At 35.9% G+C, this 18,137-nt stretch overlaps 1 protein-coding gene across 1 annotated transcript; it reads left to right on the plus strand.

Annotated features, from left to right (window-relative positions):
- The first annotated feature begins 5,585 nt into the window (after window positions 1–5,585).
- Window positions 5,586–14,128, plus strand: RERGL (RERG like). Its single transcript, XM_037033844.1, has 5 exons — window positions 5,586–6,031; window positions 7,098–7,154; window positions 9,377–9,450; window positions 10,546–10,694; window positions 13,520–14,128. The coding sequence occupies exons 1-5, from the start codon at window positions 5,980–5,982 to the stop codon at window positions 13,800–13,802; spliced, it is 615 nt and encodes a 204-aa protein (XP_036889739.1). The 5' UTR covers window positions 5,586–5,979; the 3' UTR covers window positions 13,803–14,128.
- The last annotated feature ends 4,009 nt before the right edge of the window (window positions 14,129–18,137 follow it).

The following is an 18,137-nucleotide window of genomic DNA, read 5'->3' on the forward strand; positions in this document are numbered from 1 at the left end:
AATTTTCATTATTTATGCTTTTTCACCCTTTCCCCACCTCCACTTAGCCCCCCTCTCTAAGCCAATTTCCATATTGTTGTCTGTGTCCGTGGGTCATGCATAGATGTTCTTTGGTTAATCCCTTCACCATCTTTCACCCAGTTCCCCTCTCCCCTCTGGCCACTGTTAGTCTGTTCTGCATGTTCATGCTTCTGTTTCTATTTCGTTCATTAGTTCATTGTGATCTGGAAATAGCTTGTGTCCACCAGTAGATGAGTGGGTAAAAAAATCTGTGATATATTTAGATAATGGAATACTATAGAGTGGTAGAAAAGCAAAACCTCTTACCTTTTGCGACAGCATGGATAGGCTGGAAGAATATTAGGCTAAAAGAAATAAGCCAATCAATGAAAGACAAATATCACATGACCTAATTTACATGTGGTATCTAAAGGGATCAACTTTTGAATAAATAGTCGAGGAGATGAGGTAAGAATGAGAAAGCTAACTATAAATATGCATTATAAACTGATTAGAAAACATTACCGAGGCTAAAGCACACATGATCAGAATTTTGCAAAACATATGGAAGGGGGATGTACCTGTTTCAGGTGAGAACAAAGGAGAAGGGAAAGGAGGTCAGCAGTGGATGGCAGTGTGCTGGGATGGAGTGACTGCCGGCTTCCTGCTGGTCTGGCGTCAGCAGCTGCTCTGTGTAACGCTGAGCAAACTACATTTTGAAATGTTCTATTAGAGAAAATACCATTTCCTCAAGGAGATTGTATGAGTCAGAGTTCTCCAGAGAAATAGGACCAATAGGATCTGGTATTTATAAGTTACATTATATTATATTAATTATATCATAGTAAAAGGAATTGACTCCGGTGAATATGGAGACAGAGAAGTCCATCTGTAGTCGACAAGGGGGAGAGCCAGGAGAGCTCATGGCATAGTTTCCAGTCCAAACTCTGCTACATGTGAGCCAGAAGAGCTAAAGAGCTGATGTTTCAGGTTATGATTCAGGCTTGTTTGAACAGGAGTGGAGTGCACCTCTTCCAAGCTAGCCTCCCCAAGCCCTCCCCCCACCCCCCCGATTTATCATGTTCTTTCCCTTTGCACTGCCCTGCCTGGAAGCCATCCTGGGAGGTGTTGTAGGAGATGTGCCCCGATGAGGAATTCTGATTTGTTGTTTTATGGGAGCAAGAAATATACTATGCTTCTGTTTGAACCATTGCACGCACATTTTGAGGTTTATTTATAGCCAGCTTTCAAAGAAAGTGTACTTTTTTATTCATTCAATTCCATGAAATTGTAGGGTTTAATTCTGAATGTAAATTTGCAACATTTATTTCTAAAGGGTAATGGAAGGAATTGAAGGAATATGAATAATGTATCCTTCTCACATCTGCATTGCTTAGCCTTTAAAACTCATTATTTGTGTGGAAAGTTCATACACCAAAGTAAACCATGTGCTACTCATTCAAACTTCCCGTTAGAGGTAGTTGCGTTACAGAAGACTGATTGTTTTCTTTTTAACTGGGGTACGTTGGTTAATAAAATTAAATAGGTTTCAGGGGTACAATCCATAATACATTATCTGTGTATTGTATTGTGGCTTCACCACCCCAAGTCAAGTCCCTTTTCATTGCCATTTGTCCACCCTTTGCCCTCTTCTACCTCCCCCTACCCTCTTTCCCTCTGGTAATCACCATACTGTTGTCTGTGTCCATGAGTATTGTTTTTTTTGTGTTTTTTCCCCATAATTCCTTCATCCTTATCACCAGTCCTCAGCCCACTTCCCCTCTGACAGCTGTCAGGCTGCTCTCCAGATCTATGAGTCTGCTTCTGTTTGTTAGTTTATTTTATTCACGAGATTTGACATGTAAGTGAAATAGTATGGTACTTGTCTTTCTCTGATTGGCTTATTTCCCTTAGCATAGTAATTTAAAAGAATATACGCACCCCTTTGCTCATTGCAGCATTATTTACAACAGCTGAGATCTGGAAACAGCCCAAGTGGCCACCAGTAGATGAGTGAGGTAAAAATGTTGTGGGACCTTTACACAATGGAATACTACTCTGCTCTAACAATGGCCATCTTACCTNTTTATCCTTATCACCAGTCCTCAACCCACTTCCCCTCTGACAGCTGTCAGGCTGCTCTCAAGATCTATGAGTCTGCTTCTGTTTTGTTTGTTAGTTTATTTTATTCACGAGATTTGACATGTAAGTGAAATAGTATGGTACTTGTCTTTCTCTGATTGGCTTATTTCCCTTAGCATAGTAATTTAAAAGAATATACGCACCCCTTTGCTCATTGCAGCATTATTTACAACAGCTGAGATCTGGAAACAGCCCAAGTGGCCACCAGTAGATGAGTGAGGTAAAAATGTTGTGGGACCTTTACACAATGGAATACTACTCTGCTCTAACAATGGTCATCTTACCTTTGGGGACAGCGGCGTGGAAGAGCAACTGGTTTTGAAGGCCTCCGTCACTTTTGTTCTACTAACCAACTTCAGGCCATTAAGAAAGAGCTAAAGAATCTTTGAGAAAAATAAAGTAGCTTCAAAGAAAATGACTAGTATCTACACAAAAAAACTGATGTAATTTTTTAGAGGAGATAACAGGGGTGAGTATTTGATTATAATTATTATTACCTATCATGTTCCAACTACTATAAGCATAGTGGGAAACAAAATCTTATGAAACAATAAAGACCTCAAAAATAATTTCAAAGAGTAAAATAAATTCTGAATCATTACCTTGAATAGCCAATTGTAATCCTAAGTACACATGCCGAGAAAAATTTGCAGAGCCATTCAATTATGTAGTCTCACAGTTGCTTTGAAAACCTTAGGAAATTGGGGAGGTGTTCATAAAATGATGAATAGTTGCTTAAAAGAAAAATTCTTTTGCCCAAAAAAGGCCCATTTAATTTGGTCACTTCTTAATATTACATATTGAATAAAACATTTCTTTAGTATATGCTACCCAAATGAAAGATTATCTTTCAAGGCTTGTTCTATGAAATTTAGAATTATAAAAGTATAATTGTCATAGGTCAATTATGTGAATGACGTCAACTAAGTTTTTTAAATGCTTAGTAATCATATAAACATCTTACACAATTACATAAGGTGGTGTACACCATCTGTACCTTGTTTAGATTATGACAGACACCGCAGCTGGGTTGGGGAGTATTTAGTACTGATCTTTTCAAGGTCCTAGAAGAGCACTGTGGAACAGGGATAGTTTTCTCCTCGGGGATTTGTTTGGGTCACTCCATCCTTCCGAACCCAAACATTTTGGTGGCAAAATTATAAGGGAACAGAATCAGCTGAGAAGGGCTGGTTAACCTGACCCCAGAGAAACAGAATGGAATCTCTGATAAACAACTAGTTTCTTGTTTGTAATGTTTAATGATCATCCCCTATGACCAGCATCTGTCAGTGCTGTCTGTCCGTTCACTAATGTGTGTCTAGCACTGAGAATAGTGCCAGTCCTACAGTAAACACAATACATTTCTGTTCGCTCAAATGAATAAAGTAATAAAATGATTTTGGTTTAGTTGTGAACAGATGTTTCTTTGGGGAACTATGAGAAAATTGTAGGTGGTATAATAATGTATCCATCAGAATACTAATAATTTAGCTCCCTTTACCAGAGACAGAAAAAATATATTGACTCTTTTGTTTCTTAGAAAAGTAAGTGCATAATTATATTTTCTCTGCTCAGGTTTATAACTTCTCTGTATTCCAATCCCAGATTTCTTTCTTATAGGATTGACCGTTGGAACCCAATGGGAGCAGAGAAGAGGAGGATATGGTGAAACGAAGCAAGTGTCCGGATAGCAACCATTCATTTATTATTTTCCAAGCATGTGTGTTGTGAAGTTGAGGTTTTCCTTTCTTTCAGTAGATACGCTAAATTTCTAGAAGCATCAATCAGATGTTTCTTAAGAAGGTAAGGATGTAATTATACTACATAGAGGAAAAACTCTCAAGTCCATAGTTTAATAAATTGGCTCGTAAAGTTCCTTAAAAATCATTCTTGTTACTTTTAATACAGTTGTGCGGATTCAAGAGAAAACATAAGTTATTTAAAAATTTTTATAGTTTGCCCTGGCTGGTGGAGCTCAGTGGATTGAGCGCGGGCCTGTGAACCAAAGGATCACAGTTCAATTCCCAGTCAGGGCACATGCCTGGGTTGCAGGCCAGTTCCCAGCAGGGGACGCGCAAGAGGCAACCACACATTGATATTTTTCTCCCTCTCTCCTTCCCTTGCCCTCTGAAGATAAATAAATAAAATCTTTAAAAATTTTTATAGTCTGTAATAAAAGGAAAATCTTAAGTTTTTTCCATTCCTAACTTTTGTTGATCCCACAAATTGTCATCCTCTCTCTTGCTTCGTTTTCTTTACAGAGCTCTTTTTTTGGAATAGACACTCTCCCTAATCCTCAGTCATTTTTACTTTCCTCTCTTAATGGGTCCTGCTCATGTTTCAAGCTTATCAAACTTTTGGAAGACGTTGCTACCCACTGCTTTTCTCTTCCCAGCTCTCACAGCCCTCTATTAGCAATGATCACATTTATTATAATTCTAGTTGTTTCCATTTTTCTCTTTGACTCCATCAAGGCAGATAATTTACTATTTAATTGTTCACCTCATAAGCACAACATAGCTTTAATAAAGAGTGAAATTCATCAATGCGTGTTAAATAAACGCATTTTTAATATTGTTATTCTATTATAGTTGTCCCATTTTCTCCCCCTTTGCCCTCTTCCACCCAACCCACCTCCTGCTCCCACAGTCCATCCCCACACAATGTCCATGTCTGTGGGCCATTCATACATGTTCTTTGATTTGTCCTTTCCTGTTCCTTCCATTATTTAATAAAAGCATTTTTAAGAAACATGTTACCCTGTGATCTACCCAGCCTGGAAATGAAATAAAACTTCTTCACCTAGGCCTCAAAATTTAGTACCCAAAAGTTGAATTCTTTTATTTTTTGTTGTATATTTTTTCTCAACTGTCAAATTTATACATATATAAAAAGGGAGGAAGGTAATATGGTGATACAGGGATTTGGTGTAGAAGGAAAATTTGATAAAAAGAAGTATGAAACAATCACTACTTTGCATATTACATCTACCTCTTTCCTCATAGCAGGCGTGAACTATATAAAAATTCTTTTTAAAATGTTCTTTCTTTGTAATTTTTTTTCTAATTATAAAATACCGTCTGTATAAAGAAAAATGGCAGGTTCCCATTTATTGCTCTTTAAGCAACACGAAGCTGATTGTTTTATTTTTTCCCAGAAATTTCACTGCTGTCTATTGGCATAGAATTCAAAGGAAAAACAAGAGAGGGAGAGAAGCTTCTTGTTGAGAAGGACGTTGGAAGGGGGAACTGCCCTGCTCCTACGTCTGCTGGAGAGCCGGGGCCCAAAGACGGAGCGGGCGGGCACTCACATACTTCGCTGTCAACCCTACACTAATACGTGGAGGTTGCCGTCCTCTTTTCATGACTTAATTACCGTATTCTGTCTCGTCTTTCACAGAAGAAATGAAAGGATATATAGAGTCAGCTGTTAATAGAAAAAAACAGAACTGATTCAATGAAAGTAAATTAAAGAATGTTCAGTCATCCTCTAAAATCTTTCTCACTGAAGTGAGATCATTTTTCCCGGTCCTAGGAGAAAGTAGATTCAAGGTCCACACATATAGAGGACGGAGACCTAAACTTCTTTTAAATCCTCAACTATTAGCTTAATAAGCTTCTGTATCTAAATAGTAGCTCCAAAGTTTTTTGATGGCATAGGTTCAAAGCTACAACATTTTTAATGTTATTATTGGATGGTAGCAATACAGGGTGGAGTTGGCCTTGGAGAAATGAGTGCAGCATTACTTTAAGAAGGAGTTTTTAAAAATCTCATACTTGGCTCAAGTCAGTATTGCTCCAGAACGTGGGCCTGACCAAAAAGAAACAGGAAAACAACATGAATGATGTGAAGCTTGCTGTCTTGGGTGCTCAAGGAACAGGCAAATCCGGTGAGTGGTGTTATTCCCGCCGACATGGTGGAGAGTGCAAAGTGAGTGGGAAATACATTGGCTTGTATATAAAACTTGGTATAACTATGTACTTGCACATCGTTTTTCATTTGCAGTTTTTATTTTCTAAGCACGTGATGTAATTAACTGTGTACTTGAAGAATTTATAGATAGCTTGGGGAAGATAACTGCTTAAAGTGTTCATTTGTATTTTGTTTTACTGATATTTAAAAATCACAGGAATAACAGGAAACCCCTCCATCACTACACCAGGTGTGTGACTCCAACACACCTGCCCCAAACCCGCCAGTCACCAAACAATGGCCTTGAGAGAATCCTGCTCTCAGACTGAGGGTGCAGAAAGATGTGTGAAGACCTGTGGGTTGTTTTTTAAATCCCACATTTCAGAGGAAAAAACACATTGCTCTGTAGATGCCTGGGAACTAAACATTTGCCCTGACTTGAGAAGCCATTTTACTGTTTTTTTTTTTTTTTTTTTTTGTTTTTGCTCACATTAAGGTCAGTTTATGATGGTAATGAGGATACCAATAGAAGCCCCCTGAGCCCAAGACTAATATAATTAGCCAACTCAGGAGCTGTAATAACATAATCCAACACTAGAGGTCCTTTCTCTGTTTTCTGGATTTTGAAGTCCCTCTGTCCTTCAAGTAACTGAATTGCTTGATCTTGTCCTTGTCATTAGAAGCATGTAACACCTTGAAACCAAACTTAATTTGATAAAGAAAAAAATGCTATAGTGCCTGCACCTCAGATATAATGAGAACTACGCCTTTGTTACAAAAGGTAAGTAGCCTTATATTTGAATTCCTGAATTAATTGTGATTTGAGTGGATCCCACGCTAAGGTCACTTTTTTCTAGCCTCTTAACCTTTACAGATCTGTGTTGCAAATCTTGCTGCTATTGTTGAGACCAAATTTGGTAAAGCTTTAAGATCCTCCTGATGCTTGGTAATTTTTGACCTGAAGTTAAAACCCCATGCACATAACTAAATTATTCGTATCCTAAAACAGAGAAGACTGTAAATCCACCTTGTTTATCTTGCAGCCCTCACAGTAAGGTTTCTTACCAAGCGGTTCATTGGAGAATATGCTTCTAATTTTGGTAAGTCACTACTTCATAGACTTTTAAAAATTCAGATTATCATTAAGCCAAAATTAAGGTCGGCAAAAAATTTTAATAAAATCTTTCACTTTTGCTTTTTTAAGCAACTTATTTATTCATGGATCCTGGTTAGAAATGCCAAAATAAGTTATTGAATTTAAATACTATTTTATGATAAAATTCATTCAGTTTGATGTGACCTGAGATGGATTAGAAAGTCCCTTGGTTTCAGTTTAAAGGTAGAAAAACATTAAAACTGAGATCTCTTCCGGCCCCATCCCCCGATATTGTGGAGCGTGGGAATGTGCATATTTCTGTGAGCTGTGAAACAATTTTGAAATTAGGTAAGCATCTGTCGAAAGATAAGGGAAAATTAATGGTAAAAGCACAAGTAATTATAAAATAAAGCTTTTTTTTCAGTTTAACACAACATGATTTATGTCAACGTGATTGGCGACATTAACCATCAGACCTCATATATTAGTAGGATGACATAATACAATGAATGCACGAACATGCAGTGTGGTAGAAGTTAAATATTTCAGGGGAGAGTAAAAACAGTTTTCGAAATGTCAAGCTATCCCTTCCTACTGCATATTTTCTATAATATAAAGCTTTTTTAATGGCAAAACTGTGTGAAAAGAACAGGAAAATTATGTCTTGATTAAAGATCATATATAATTACCTAGGCTGCTTATGTAAGTTTCAGAGAAATTCTGAAACCTGTGTCAGGGCACCTGAGATAATCTGAGGAGCGTTTCACTAGCTCTAATGTAAGTGTCTGTTATTTTGATCAGGATTAGTATGACATATGGGAAATACCACCGTGGGGAATTAATAAAAGTGAGAAATATTACTAGAGGTTTGAGTATATTTTGGCTCAGCAATTAATCAATATAATTGTATTAGTATCTTATATGATCAAAGGTATGGGAAATGTTTTGTGTTCTTTGTTTAAAAATGATGGGTTTATAAATAATATGAGAACTGAGAAAGGGGAAATAATTTTTTTGTTCAATAAGACTTATTTAGAGTGAAATGAAATTATGATTGTAAATGTGTTTTTCCATGAGGAAAAATATGAGCAAAAATTTTGGGCATTCATGTATGAGATAATGTTGTTAGAGTTCTTCAGAAAGTAATGCTAGAAAGTATTGCATTATGTTGTTTTCTGCATGTATCCAATGTAGTATTTCAGTCTATATGACACTGTGAACAAGTGCTTAAAACTGATTGTAGAGAGAGGAAATATATAAAAATCCTCATTGTGTTATTTCTCAGGTCAGCAATCCTTGTCAATAGGTCACGGTAACACACAAGCTAGCGGGCAGACACGAGGTAATGTTCCAAAACTACAAAACACGAATAAAACAATACCTCCTAAACAATGGCAGCAACAATGAAAAAAATATTGCCTTAGTCTTTACTAGGGTACAGTTATGTAAACAAATAAGTATACACATTTCTGATTGTTACATCTTTGTTAAGAGCATGAAACTTAGAGACACGTTGAAAAATACTCAAATTAGCAAAAGGTGACCACTGTATGAGGAAAAACTAGCAAAAAATGACTCTGTCTCATAAATAACTACTAGAAGGAGAAATAATAAAGTTCTAAAGACAGGTGGTGACTCAGACGGCAGTCTCTGAGTTTTGGCAGTGGATGTTTTAAAATATGTGGAGGTAAATTTTGTGGTTCACAGTAGTAAACGTAAATCAAATTTAGAAGGCATTCTCTGAAAACATTTTAAGCTTTACATGTCTGGAAACATAGTTTAAGTTTTAATCAAAGAGACTGTAGGATGCAAAGGATTGTTAAGAGAATTCGGCTGTTAGTAATGATGCAGTAAAGATGCAGAGTTTATGATGCATAAGAGAGATGCAGAATTGGCAGAGCCGTGGTTTTCACTGGGTCAGAGGAAATGCCAACTAGTTCATAATAAACTGTGCCCAGAAACACAGATAATCCAGCCATGCCAATCACAGTAATGGAATAGAAGTACATAAGCACAAAATCATGTGGCCGAATAGATGTAGTGAATTCCACTTTTGAAGAATATATGTGAGTAAAGAAACAGGTATTTTTTTTGACCACTAGCCATAAATAACAACTCCACTAAAGTATAACCACTTGAATTTGCAAAATTGTGATCCAAATATAGGTGCAATTTTTTATTCTGTGGTATACCCATACTGACAGTAAACATATGTGTATTTTGCAGAATCCATCTATAATAAGCATTTGTGTTTGGAAGGGAAGCAACTGAATCTAGAAATATATGACCCTTGTTCTCAAGTAAGTACAACGAAATACCCTTTTATTTTTTTAATCATGATTTGGAGAAGATTGGATAAGGGTCAGTGTAAAGTTGCCAGTCTTAACTGAATTTTTTCTCAATAATAATTATTAAAATTTTAGCTCTGACTAGCGTGGATCAGTGAATTGAGCCCTGGCAAGCAAACCAAAGGGTTACTCGGTTGATTCCTAGTCAAGGCACAGGCCTGGGTGGTGGGCCAGGTCCCCAGAATGGGGGACATGAGAGGCCACCACACACTGATGTTTCCCTCTCTTTCTCCCTCCTTTCCCCTCTCTCTAAAAATAAGTAAATAAAATCTTTAAACATTTTAAGAGATTATTTTTAGTATTACAAATGCCAGTATCTAGCTTCTCTGTAAAGTTATGACAAAAAATGTCATGTTACAAATATTTTTAAAATATAAATAATTGGCTGAATTCATAATGTATTTCTATCAGGTCACAATGTAGCTATTAAAAGCTAATAGTTTAATGACTTATTATTCACTTTATATTTTCACTGTTTCCTTTGTAGTTCACTATTCTCAGTAGATCATAAGGCAGTTTTGAGTATCAACCTTTTTCAAATTAGGATTATATAAATACAGTTGTTCAAGACTTCAAAACAACTCTCTGGGATGGGTTCTTTTAGGCATAGAAGATATAGCTTAAATCTTTTTATCTACCCTATAATTTTTTTTACTGATTTCAGTCTAGCACCAAAAATCAACAGATATTCCATTTACTAATATAGATAAAAATATTATCTCTTTTTGAAACAAATATGTGAATATTAATTCAAAGGATAATTATTATAGCTTATCAATTTTTCAAAAACATAGAAATATTTTCTTAGAGAAATATTGCAACATGAGATAGCTACAACCTTGTTATAGTTCACCTTTATCCTTTAAACTTTTAATCACTTTTAATTAAAAAGAGTGATGAAGAAATAAGGAAACTACGTTTCAGAAAATACCAGTTTCTGACTTATTTAATTCTTTTCTTATTGAAATGGGTCTTCATTAATTCACTCTAAGGTGTGTAATACAGATGCCAGATTTCACCCTTTCATTGTGCTTGGTTCATTTGCAGCCCCAGAAGGCCAGATTTTCCCTCACGAGTGAGCTGCACTGGGCAGATGGGTTTGTTATTGTGTATGACATCAGTAACAGGTCTTCATTTGCTTTTGCAAAAGCACTGATCTACAGAATTCGGGAGCCACAAACCAGTCATTGTAAAAGGTAAGATGCTTTTCATTTCTTTCTCCTTTCTTTTTAGTAAATCATCGTAGAGTTGTAAGCATCCTTAGGAAGAGTTTAATACAGCCTTCCAATTACAAAATTTAACAGCCCTGAACAATTCACCTTCCATTCCACAGGAGTTATACACGTAGTAAAAGGAAGAAGATGAGAATACTTTATATCCTGGGTGACATAAACAGTTACTTGCCTTGCGTGAATGGCGATTTTACAAGACAGCTTCTATTGTTAACATGACACTCACTTGCAAATAAGGGTCCTCTGTACACAAGATGGTTGGCTTCCCACCCTTCCCTCTTCATTCCCACAAAAATGTTAAGGATACTAAATAAATCCAGATTTAGTACATTTGGCATCCAATTCCTAGCCATTTAGTTGTTCAATCTATCAAAGTAAAATAGACAGAATAATCGAATCAATGCAAATTCTATGTATGAGAATACATTTTTCTCCATTTCACCCTCTAAAGGAAATAGCCCATCGGCGATTCCCTATTATTAATGGCCTTGGCACAAGTAGCTATGGAGAAAGACATAACTGTGCCTTAAACCATTCTTACATTAGTAAATATAAGTTTAAACATATAAATTCCCCATTTAATTTTTTTATAACCTTTCCCATTTAAAATATTTTGTTCATAATGCTGATGTAAGGGACTCTGTGTGCTCTTAAGCAAATTCCCCCTTAGTCCAAAACAACATTCTAAACTGCAAAGAAAAAAAACACAATATTGTCACTGAGTATTGGTATAGGTGCTTTTTATATCTATTTTAAAAGCCCCACTGTTAAGAGCCATCAGATAATAATTGATAAACAGTATTTTTCTGGAGTCAGTTGATGTAAATTCTTGTTTGTATATGATTGGTCTTTAATCTTTGAGACCTAACTTTTCTGACTATAAAACTGTGGGAAGCATGGTAGGAAAAAAGGATGTGATTATACTAAGGTACCGTGGAGCTCTGATTTCCTATGAAACTATTGTTTTTTTTTAAACACCATTGTTTCCAACATTAAATATCTTATATTTAAGCACCATGACTTAGGTGAGCAACAGTGAGGGTATTTGTTTGATGTTCTTCCAAATGTTACTAAAAACATGTAAAAATAATAATCATAATAATAAATTGTCATTTCCTGTCAGTCTTCTTAATGTCTTGACTAATAATTTTTAGAGTACTTTCAATTCTGAATCTGAAGAGACTAGAAAAGCAAAATATGGCATTGTTTAATTAAAATTGCATTTGATATTTGTGACTCATCTTTCAAAATATTTTAGCATTACCCATTAATTATTTATAATAATTTCCTGAACTATGTAGAAGAATATACTATTAATACCCGCAAAAGTCCAACACATATTGTACCTTTTTCCTCATGGCTCACACTGTCATGCGGATAAAAACAACTTGAAGTGGAATCTGGGGATGATATCTCTGTAGATGGAGTTGATGGCTGCACTTGTTCATTTTTTTCCTATAGTAGATATCTTGGCAGAGTTTCACACCACGTGAGGACTAGTAATCTTACTGTATTCTTCAAACAAAAGTCTGTTTTAGGAATGTTTTGTTGTAACCAATGAAATACATTGAATTTGACAAAAATATTACCTTGACAGAGTTCTTTTTTTTTAAGATTTTATTTATTTATTTAGAGAGGGGAAGGGAGGGAGAAAGAGAGGGAGAGAAACATCAATGTGTGGTTGCCTCTCATATATCCCCTACTGGGGACCTGGCCCACAATCCAGGCATGTGCCCTGACCAGGAATCGAACTGGCGACCCTTTGGTTCACAGAGCTCAATCCACTGAGCTACACCAGTCAGATACCTTGACATAGTTCTTAAATAAACAAAAAAAGATTCTACAAGGTCATGAGATTGTGAAATTTTCTCTCAAGTATGTGACAATAGATATTAACAAAGAATAAAAATCAGTGAGTATTAAATGGCATTATACCTTGTTATGTATGTAAATTGTTCAATCATAGTTACTATTTAGTAGAGTTAGTCCTTCCCTTTTTTTCTCTCTGATTTTGTACTTTTTCCACTACCATTTAGCCCCCTTATGCCACTCCCCTGCAATTACAGCTCTGTTGTCCATGTCCATGACTCCTTTTTTCTTTTTGCTTCATCCCTCCACCCCTCGCATCCCTCCCCTGATACCTGTTATTTTGCTCTCTGAGTCTGTTGCTATATTGCTTAGTTCATTAGATTCCACATGTGAGTGAAATTATATGGTATTTTTCTTTCTCTGACTGGCTTATTTCACTTAGTATAATGTTCTCCAGGTCCATCCATGCTGTCAAAGAGAGTAAAGTTTTCTTCTTTTTATGGCTGAGTAGTATTCCATTGTGAAATATCCTCTTTCCATTGAAAAGGAAATGAAAAAAAAAATTAGAAACATCTTCCACGGCCTGACACTGTGTCAGGTATTTTTACGTACATTCATTTAATCTATATGATAATTCTTTGTGACAATGACTATATTACCAGTTTTCATGTATCAGAAAATTGAAAGTTGGAAAAGTAACAACTATGCAGTTTTAGTAAACAGAGCCAAAATTCAAAAATAGGTTGGTATCACTTCAGAGCTTGCATTTTAAGATACTTGCTGCTCCTGTGTCATTTACTACATTCTTTCTAAAACATTTTTTTACATAAATCAAGATGTATACACACACATGTACCATAAATAACACACACAGTATTTTTTTCTGTTTTGGTTCATAACTCTTTTTGACACTACCTACTTAATTAAAAAGAGGCATCAATAATTCAATCTTGTCAAAGAACTGTGTATCTGTGTTTCAGAGCTTTGGAATCAGCAGTGCTTTTGGTCGGTAACAAGCGGGATCTCTGTCACGTGCGAGAGGTTGGCTGGGAAGAAGGGCAAAAGTTGGCGCTGGAGAACCGCTGCCAGTTCTGTGAACTGTCTGCAGCAGAGCAGGCTTTGGAGGTGGAAATGATGTTTGTCAGAGTTATCAAGGGCATCCTGGCAAACTGCAAACTCAGAGAGAAGAGAAGAGCCAGCGGATCTAAATCAATGGCCAAGCTGATCAATAATGTATTTGGAAAGAGAAGGAAATCTGTGTAGTAGACATGTGATCCTTGGGGACTTATTATATCAAAGAGTTTCTAACATTCATATAATAATTGAATTTAACCTTTGTTTGCAATGAAAAAAATGTAGAGATATAAAATGATTGAACACAAACCACATACTTTGCCTTTTCAGTTGTTTGTATTTTTATACTATTCTTCATACTTAACCTTTTCTTTATTACACAAAATAACACTCTGTATAATCTATTGGCTGATTACTATACAGTTTGCTTTACAAATAAACATTGCATATGTAATTTTACTAAACTACTATTCTATAGGCCTGTTTATCTATCTGTATTTCTTTAGAATAAAATATATGGTGATATTCATATATTTCATATCTTGTAGAGCTTAATAAATTTGTGAAAGTTCATGATCTCTTTAATAGATATGCATACATTTAATTTTTAAAATGTCTTCATAATTATTTAGCTACTTTATAATATACAAATTTTGTTTATATCCTAGACTTCAAGAAGTTAAATTTCTTGCCCATATGCACATAGATTGTAGTGGGTCTGATGTTGACAATCTCTGCTTTTCTTTGTATGCTATGCTAACAAGAGTGATTATAACAGATACATTAACTTAGACAGCTAAGATCCTTTTGGGTTCAAAAGATTAGCCATTTATGGTCCATTTAGAAATCATACATCATAAGGAAAAAATTAATAATATTGATTGGTAAATATATAACCTTGAGGACCTTATTGCCCTAAAGGAAATATTGCATCAGAAACAAGCACTTTGGGCCTTTGCAGATTACTTGGAATATTCTTCAGAAGTCAACTGACTCTCTTCTGGACTTCATTGCTATTGCTACTGCTCGTGCTGAGCTTGCCACCTACTATGTTTCAAGTTGTGGTCTTAGACCTAACTTCAGCCAAATTACTGAAAATTAAGATTTGAAAATCAGAGAAGTTAAACTGAGAGTACAAATGATGCTACCACATACCTGGTTACCATGTGTTGTCAGTAACATGGGAACAGGGGAATATCTTGAGTAGACAGTTGTAGATGGGAGTGAGGGGAGGGTTACATGGAATATCAGCCTGGGTAGGAAAGAATTCATTGACATGGTGTTAATCACGGTGAATCATGATTCAACTTTTTAGGAGTGATACTTCAGCTAATTTCTATAGCTTTGCTGTTTATTAGAAGTTTAACCTTGATGATACACTAGAATAAAAACAAAAACAATACAAATAAAAGAACTTCTTGTGGTGGTACACAAAACCATTCAGGATGTTCATAAAAATGGGGGAGTTAGAATTGATATGGTAGGTTGGACCCAAGAGACCACCATCTGACTGTGTTCTGTGGGACAGTTCAGGGGAACCTCCTCAGGAAATGAGAAGTCCACTGACGATGGGACAATTTGGGGAAGCTTAATAGTGACTGTGCTCTCCAGGTCAGAGTTGACAGTAGGCAGGCTGCCATGGAACTGTGCTCCTTAATGTCAATGCTGACAATAGAATCTTGGAGCAGCAGAATCTGATGCCAGGATTTTACCTATGGTCCGTTACTCATCTACTATGATATCCAGGGTAGAAGGTCCATTTCTGATACAGGCTGGTCGCAAACCTAGAGGTGACATGCTCAATCAGCTGTATGGAGGCAAAGTCCATATGGTGGACTCATGCATTGCTTCCATCCCCACCACAGAGAATGCTGTTATCCTGGGTACATTACGTAAACACAATGGTGGTCAAGAAAAGAGATGGGTTAACTGCAGGCAGGTTATCTGGTCCATCTGATTATAAAGTGACTTCTCATGGTGGATGCTGTCTGGTGGGCATTAACCAGATGCACAAAGATTTGTATGTTTTATGCCCTCTCTGAGAAATTCCTGCATATGCTTTTCCTCCAGTTATGCTTGTTGTTTTTCCAGTCTTTCCTCTTTATTACCCCAAATAGTGCTCACATACGTCTGACCAACTGGCAAAACCATGATCTTGGCCTAGAAATACGTTCCATATGACACCTTTTCCTACCACCCAATGTAGACAACAATGTACTTCTCGAAGCTCTGACAAATAGGGTCATTTTCTTTCATTGATGAACCTCATGGTTACTTTTGTGTAGGGTGTAATGAGGCACAGCCCTTTTTTGGCACAAATATATCAAGCTTAGGTGAAGAAAGCTTCTTATTAACTAAGGATGTTTAGGTGCTATTGCTATGTAAATGAGAAAAAACCCTTTATTGTATAGAGTTATGCTAATAAATTCAGTGATACACTTTTTTGGTAAACTGTTTATAGGGATATTATTAATATTTTATAATCTTGCTATTTACTGTATTTGTATTTTTATATAAATGTATATCAGTCTAATTTGTTTATTTATACATTATACTTTTATAGTTTATACGTTTATGCTTTAATTTGTTTATATTAGTTTCATTTTTTAATCTTATTTTTCTCCTGAATAGTCTTAGTTTTATAAATTTGGTTCTTCATTCTTCAACAATATTTTCTCAGTTAAAGATTCTTTGAGGGGAAATATATCGCATTAAAAACAAAATATTTATCTACATTAGATGTGAGAATTCTAGTGTCAAATGGTATGGAAATTCTTTCATAGCTTAGAATCTGTGCATATGTATCTGTGATGCATCCCAGTGCAAAAGTCTTCTGCTAAAATTACTGCTTATATTTATATATATTTAAAATTTTGTTTATTGTTCTTTGATTTTTTAGCAAGATGACCTGCTTATTTTACTATAAGGAGTCTATGGAACATACTACTAAGAACAAATTCTCTCACAAAAAGAGAAGGAGAGAAAGAGGTAACTACCAGAGGTGATAGATGTGTTAATCAACTTGATAGTGATAATCATTTCACAGTGTATACATATATCAAAACATTGTGTTGCACACCTTAAATACATTCCAATTTTACTTGTCAATTGTACTTCATTAAAGCTGGAAAATTATCATTATTTTACATTAAAAAACAGAATTTATATTTTAAAAGTTGTTTCTGTGAGGTAACTTTAGAAATGAACTGTTGATTTTCAGGGTGAAATTTAAAAGTAGTAGTTAATTTTTTCTTTTATGATGTGACCATTTTAAAGCACATCCAGACAGTTTTTGACCCTTCTCCCATCAGAGGTTGAGTCTAAGTCCCCTTTCCTTGCTCACAGATCATCTGCGTTGACTCTCTTTTAACAAATAGAATGTGGCAGAAATAACGGGTGGGACTCAATGAGACCCTGCTGGTTAAGGAGCTGGAGCTCCCATCTGCCCCTCCCTGGGACTCTGCTTTGGGAGCAGTGAGTCATCACACATGCACCTGGCTTCCCTGAAGGCACCAAGCTGGAGCTTCGCATGATGCTAGGCACCTCGCAACTACCAAATACATCAGCGATTATTCATGTGACTCCAGTCCCTAACCTTGGAATACCCCAGGTGATGTCAAGCAGAGCAGAGATGAATTATCCCCACACAACTTCACCCCATATGCAGATTAAAGAATGTGATAAATATCATTGTTGTTTGGGGGTTTTAAACTATTAGGTTTTAGGGGTTTTATGTGGCAACCAGAACAGATAATTCATTAAAACTTTCAATAACTCGGCCAATATGAAGTGCTTGACTTTCTTAGGATGAAAAAAGGATTCTTCTGAAAGGATTCAAAATGGTCTACAAGATGAAATTGTCCCGATGTTAGTGTTCTTGTGAATACAATTCACATGTAGAGCAACTTGCAAAGCTAAAAATAATAAATTGCAGTTTTCTAAAGTGAAAAAAAACCAAGTCTATTTACAGAGAAACCAATATATCAACATCAGGCTATAGAATGTTGTAGGCCGAGAACAGCAAATGTGTCTATAAATCTCAGAGATAGTTAAGCCGTATCACTCACTAGTCTGGGGATTGCCTGTGCTGCTTCTAGTTAAAAAAGATGCTGTCATTCACTTTGGATGAGCTTCAGTGAGATAACACATAATGAGGGACAACAGCTGAGGAAGGGGATGCCAAAGAGGAGGGGGCTTCGAAATGGTTTTGATTTAATACAAGGCATGCACTATTAATAAAGAGGTTGAATGATACCTGTATGTTTTATAGGTTTATAAATTGGCTGTAGTAAAATATTTTACATCTTAGATCACTAGGTATTGTTTCAGCTTATTATGGGAGATATCTGTCTAGAGTTGACTGAATTGTATTAATCTGAACCTAGTTTAATGATGCCTTAACATTTTTATGGGGGAATTTAATGTTTGCAATATCCATGTTCCTTATTTGAAAGCGTGACTTATAGGTTTCTCATCTTCCTTAAATTATGAAATCCTTCAGCTAATAAAGGAAAATGATTATAG

The sequence above is a fragment of the Sturnira hondurensis genome, unplaced genomic scaffold (assembly GCF_014824575.4).
Source record: "Sturnira hondurensis isolate 20B ecotype Veracruz unplaced genomic scaffold, ASM1482457v3 Scaffold0021795, whole genome shotgun sequence".
Taxonomy (NCBI): Eukaryota; Metazoa; Chordata; class Mammalia; order Chiroptera; family Phyllostomidae; genus Sturnira; species Sturnira hondurensis.